We start from the raw sequence: 6,462 nt of genomic DNA on the forward strand, positions 1-6,462 counted from the left end.
TCCTCTGCGTTTTGAAAAAAAAAAAGGAAAATCATATAATTTTATCTTCTGTAAATTAGTCATTACGTGATAAAATAAAAGTTAAACTAAAATCTATTGAAAAAGTAAATGCAGAATTCGTGATCCATCCAATATTTTTCCACTTCAGAGGAAGAAGGTTATATAGTAGAAGTGAGAGGAAAAAGTGACTTCATAAGTCATAACTAGAAAATCTTATTGTTACAGAATTATCGTTAGTTAGTATCAAATAATCGTTCGGAAAAGTCCGATGAATCAATTCAATTCATAAATAAAGTCAAACTAATCTGAACGGTCAGTTATTCTCTAATTACTAGTATTAGTACTAGCACACTTTACGTTCGGTTGCACAATTTGCTCCAACACTTTGTGTTTCTCTCTATCTTTTTCTAACCATGCTCTTGGGAAGTTCTTCATCCATCTATGTCTCGCTCTCAGATAGAGCAAAGCTTGTCCCTTCTCTGTCTTCCTCTGCACCCTTTTTGAATTCTCTTAATGGTTCTTATGGTTTGAGGTTCTTCTCCAAGAGAAATGTGGGTTGTGGGGTTGTGGCTAAGGTCTCTAAGGAGGCTGAAAACCAACCCATTTTGGGTATAGCGTTTGAACCTTTTGAGGAAGTGAAAAAAGAGCTTCTTGTCATCCCTTCAGTGCCCCATGCATCACTGGCTCGCCAAATGTACACTGATCAGTGTGAGGCTGCACTCAATGCACAGATCAAGTGAGCTTCCTATGGTTTCTTGTTTTCCATTCTATTACTTAGTTAGTCCTTTTTCTCATCTCTCTCATAGACATTTGACATGGATGCTAGTTTTGCACAGTTATTAGGATGACACAATCAATGATAAATATAATGGAATGCTTCAGAAACTATAAAGTTTGAGTTTTTTTATTTTTAAAATATATATATTTTTCTTTTGTTTGCATGTAGAAAATATTTCATCAAGCAGCATGTGTCTCAGCCCTTACCATGGTAGTGTATGCTTCGATGATGAATGATTGTGGAAAGACTATTATTTTTTAACAAAACTTAGATGAAGTTCTATATGTGTTTTAGGTGTTGTTATTTTATTAGAATTAGAGTTTTATTTCGTTGTATGTTTGGATCGATTAGTGTACAACAGACGAATGTAACGAACGTGAAAAACAGAAGCTATTCTTCTTAGCTTCTATGTAGGTATTTTGTGTACTGGACGTGAAGAGAGATAATATGATCCACATTTTCTAATATTTTTCAAACATCACTCGATAAATTGTATAATAAAGATTTTCATTAAATGCCAGCGCAGATTATCGAGCTAAAACTTTAATTTTGACCAAGGAGCAACACTAAAAAAGCCTATGAAACTAAATCTAAGTTATATCATTTTTTTTTCTGTTGTGAGAGGGTTAATTTGAGGAACACAAGTGTTAATTTGTAGGGAAATTCTATGGTACACTTAGAAATTTAAGGGTTTGGCACTGACAAGCTCTGCATCCTTGTCTCTCTTTAAACACATTCAATTATTGGCCAAAAAACAATCGCATTAAAATCTTTAGATTTCTCTGGGTACTACAGCAACTCATCTCTAGTTCATGCAAATATCTTATGCTATTTTTTTCTTTTGATTCAGCGTGGAGTACAATGTCTCCTACGTGTATCATGCCATGTATGCCTACTTCGACAGAGACAATGTTGCTCTGAAGGGATTGGCCAAGTATTAGCCCTAAATCTCATGTTCTTTTGTAATTTGAATTTTATTATGACCTCGATGCTGGTAAATTACACACAATTTTGCAGATTTTTCAAGGAATCAAGTATGGAGGAAAGACAGCATGCTGAGATGATGATGGAATATCAGGCATTTTGCTATATCATTGATTCTTATATTTCATACCAATAATTTTCTAGCATTCTTTTTATTAATTATTTTCATTGCTGATGATATTACACCAGAATAAAAGAGGAGGCAGAGTTCAGCTGCAGTCAATGCTGATGCCATTTTCAGAATTTGATCACTCAGAAAAGGGTGATGCATTATATGGTAAGTTTTTTTTTATAAATATATATATATATATATATATATATATATATATATATATATATATAATAAATATTGAACTTTTATTTTTATTTTTATTTTTACCTTGGTTTGCTCATCTTTCATGAGTGTTGTTTTGTTCTATTATTCGTGAATTTGAATGGTTTCTATGATTATACTTACTATTTCTGTCTCGCCCTATTTCGCAGCAATGGAACTTGCATTATCTTTGGAAAGGCTGAATAATGAGAAGCTTCTAAATTTACACAGCGTACGTCACTTCTATAGTTCTATTTTCTCAGTACTTTTGTGAATTCAACTCAAACCTTTTTAATTCCACTACCTCCCAATGGAATCTTACTATGTTGTTGAATGCCAATAACTAGTTTTTATCACTATATATGCAGTTAGCAAATGAAAACAATGATGTGCAATTTGTTGACTTTCTTGAAAGCGAGTTTTTGGTTGGTCAGGTAAATCAATGTCCAGTAGTGTGATTCTTTCTATTGCTGTCAAGAGTAGTTGAGTAGCATGGGAGAAACATTGTTCTCATTAATTTCTTTTTGTTGCTTAAGGTGGAAGACATTAAAAAGATCTCAGAATATGTGGCCCAGTTAAGAAGAATGGGAAAAGGACATGGTATAATATATGTTAACTACTTGCATCTTATAAACCAAACGGTTGATTCATATTCATATACTTTGTGGTGAAATTAAAGTATTTTATTATTGGTGGACCTGCAGGTGTTTGGCACTTTGATCAGATGCTCCTTAATGGAGGTGTAGCTGCATGATATTTGTCTACAATATTGCCTACTAGCATTTAAGCAGAAAACATTTATGCCCATGAACTCATACATATTTTCACCAATAATTGTCCTAGTTTTTTTTTTTAATTATCATGTGAAATCTTAGTCAAGTCAAAGTAGTTAGGTTGGGGTTAGTTTTCAACTTGAGTAAACCTTGAATCTCAGTAAATTTGAGGCTTCTGCTCGTGCATAAATGTGTTTAATTATTTGAACAAAGAAGCTATGGTAAAATAGATGGTATATATTACTCCAATCTTAGATGCATGATTACCGATGCCAAATGCAAATTAATGAAGCTATTCACTGAGCATGAGCTCACAATCTTTTACTAACTTTTATATATATATATATATATGTGTGTGTGTGTGTGTGTAGAAAATCCAAGTAGAGGTTATAATTATAACCATATCATGCCAAAGAATGCCTCACGTCTCAACCCTGCCCCTTCAATGATGTTAAACGACCGAAAATTCTAAACAACGATCACTTCAAGTGCACTTTGAATGGTTCACTTACAATTTATAAACTCCAACAAATCAATGCAGTAAGATTGCTAAAGGTAAATTTTAGTATAGCGGTGGAAATTTACATAGTTAATCTGAAAAAAAAAAAAAAAAACTGCATGTTTTTGTTGTTGTTTTTTTTTTATATAAAATTAGAGTAACTGCCAACAGAAAAAATATAAGCATCTATGTTGACACTATTAGAACCAAAAGAACGCGTCCTTAGCCAAAAGAACTGTATATAGAAGACCAGTTTTTAAGCTAATGGCACCATGAGTTTTTACATATTATATATGATTAATGGTATATTGAGCATTGTTAAAATACTACTTAATAACTAACATTAGCACATCTTTATAACGTATGGATTGCTCTGATTCATTACCGATGTAATGACAGTAAAAAATAAGATATGGAGGTACCTTGAATCGTGAAACGGAGTCTTGGGAAATCTTCAATTATTGGCCATAGTGAAAGTATCTGTTTATCATAAAATGAGCAAAGTAGGGGAAGAAAGAGACTCGAGAGATTTAGTTTAAAAACCAGTAGACGCTGAAGAATTCAGACATGCTCACACCTTAGAAATATAAGGAGCTTAATCTATTAGACACATGTACGTTATTAAGTCTAAATAACTAATATTATCAGTTAAAATTATAAATGTTAATTCGTGGTTAATATTAATAATTAGCTAGTATTAATCTACAAACTCTGACAGATAGATCATACATGATGCTACTAGAAATTATAAATACTGTTCAAGTCTAAGGTTAACTTGTGAAGTAACTCCCAAAATAAGGCTACCAAATTGAAAGCTAAATCAGATATTACTCTATCGTGGTCCACACTAGAATTAAAAAGAGCAAAATGAAGATGAACTCCATTGCATCCTATGGAATCATTAATTAACTCGCATCATCAATACGAAATTTTGATTCTCATAACCAAGAAGAAAGGAAACAAGGAAAAATTTGGGACGAGGGAAGTGGGTATATGGTGTGCATCACGAGTCACGAGAATTCTTATTCAAAAACATAATAGTAACTAGAGAAAATTGAGAAGTAGGAAAGTGAAAATAGACTTGGATTGAAATAAGAAAATTGATTACAGTGTCCACGCGTGGCATAGAATATTCTAGGAGACAATTTTAGCTATCTTTTTATAAATTGGCATGGCTGAACAATTTTTGTATTTTAAATTTCACTTAATTATGTTTTTTTGTCCCTAAAACTTGAAATAAATCTAGTTTTTGTCTCTCAAATTTAAAAAGAATTATTTTAATCTTCAAATTATATATATATATATATATATATATATATATATATATATGATTTTAGTCTTTCAAATTATTATATTTACAGATTAAAAACAGTTTTGAAATAATTATTTTATTCCCTCAAATTTAATATTTACGAACTAAAAATGTATTTTTTTTTCAAATTTAAGTGATTAAAATGATCCTTTTTAAATTTAAGAAATAACCAAAATCAAATTCACTCTAAAATTTAAAAACTAAAAACATAACTAATCCTTTAAATTTCTTAAATGAGTTAATTAAGTTTGTGAATATCCAGCATTCCGTTTGTGCCTTTTAAAGGCAAAGCTACTGCATGGAGAATGAAAGCTGATTTGACAAAGAGAAATATTGTGCCCAAAAACAAGAGATATTTGTGCTAAAGAAGATGCAACTACACGTCATTTTATGTATGTGCTCACGCTCATTTTCTGAATTATTTTTTATTTTTTATATATACGTAATCTATAAATCAATGTTTTTAAGGTGGGATTAGTGATTAAACATGTAAATATACTTATTCAAGACAAGATTCAATGGTGGTTTAACTGGCTTTATATTTTTTAATATTATATAATACGTTAAATAATATAAGAATATAAAAATAAGGATTAAAAATTATAAATTAATATAAATAACTAAATTATATGATTAATAAGATAAAAGTAATAATCTTGTAAAAAAGATAAAATTAATAATAATTGATACTAATGAGAAATATTTAAAATATGTATTTTTGTTTGTCTTAAAATATTTGAAATTAAATTAAAAAAATAAAAATTAAAAATACCAGTTCAAAATTTAGTTTTCTACACCGATTTTGCACTGGTTCGATTAGTTCTCATGTATTCTGTGACGCTCTGATTTTTTGGAGTTACTAAAATATAGTTACTGAATCATTCACCAGATCAGTTCTCAATTGAACTGGTTGGTCGATTTGATTTTCAGAATAGTACTAATAATACACCTATACTTATATATTGTTCAAAAATCATTACCTTTGCACAAGCATTTTGACCCTTCTCACAGCTGGTGTCTTTTTCCAAGTTAGTGTTTCCAAACACTGAAAATACAAAAAAATCATAGACAACATAATTTTTATGAATCATCACTAAACTTAAAGTCATAAAACCGGTTAATCCACTTTACTTTATATGGGCTAAGGCCGAAAAACACACATAATGAAAAGCTTATAAGGCCGAAAAATTCATTGAAACCTATGAGTTAGGACCAACCCATGAGCCTTGAATTTTAAAAAATTAACTCACCTTTTTTTAATAAAAGTTTAAGAATTTCTTCTGTTCATTATAAATCTCTCTTAAAAAAAATAGTACATGAATCAATAATATAGTTATTTATAATATTTTAAAAAATCATATGGAAACTCAAATTATTATTATTTATATATGAACTATTATTATAAAATTAGATTAATTACTCATTTATCCTTCTCCATACGTATACTATTTTTTATTTTTAATTCTTATATTTAAAATATACATACATATATATATATATATATATATATATATATATATATATATATATATATATTTTACTCCATGTATTTTTGATTTTTTTTGTCAAGAGTGTCTTAACTAGCACTGTTATAAGATATAATTTTGGCGATGTAAAACCATAAAATATTTTATGATTCTTGACTCACCCTTGCTTAGGGATAGATTGGTAGGTTGATCTGCAAAAATAAAGAAAAAAGTTTTTATCTTTTATTTTATAAAATTAACCAAATTGACAAATTTAATTGAACAACATAAGTATATCAATTACTTATCCTAAATATGATTTGCATATAAACTTTTC

The 6,462-nt window shown here is 29.4% G+C and overlaps 1 protein-coding gene across 1 annotated transcript; it reads left to right on the forward strand.

The window, feature by feature from the left end:
• The first annotated feature begins 253 nt into the window (after positions 1-253).
• Positions 254-3,097, forward strand: LOC114382985 (ferritin-3, chloroplastic-like). The gene is made up of 8 exons (XM_028342548.1): positions 254-736; positions 1,629-1,712; positions 1,796-1,856; positions 1,952-2,039; positions 2,246-2,307; positions 2,444-2,509; positions 2,612-2,675; positions 2,780-3,097. The coding sequence occupies exons 1-8, from the start codon at positions 414-416 to the stop codon at positions 2,827-2,829; spliced, it is 798 nt and encodes a 265-aa protein (XP_028198349.1). The 5' UTR covers positions 254-413; the 3' UTR covers positions 2,830-3,097.
• Positions 3,098-6,462: the final 3,365 nt, after the last annotated feature.

This window comes from Glycine soja, chromosome 14 (genome assembly GCF_004193775.1).
Source record: "Glycine soja cultivar W05 chromosome 14, ASM419377v2, whole genome shotgun sequence".
NCBI lineage: Eukaryota > Viridiplantae > Streptophyta > Magnoliopsida > Fabales > Fabaceae > Glycine > Glycine soja.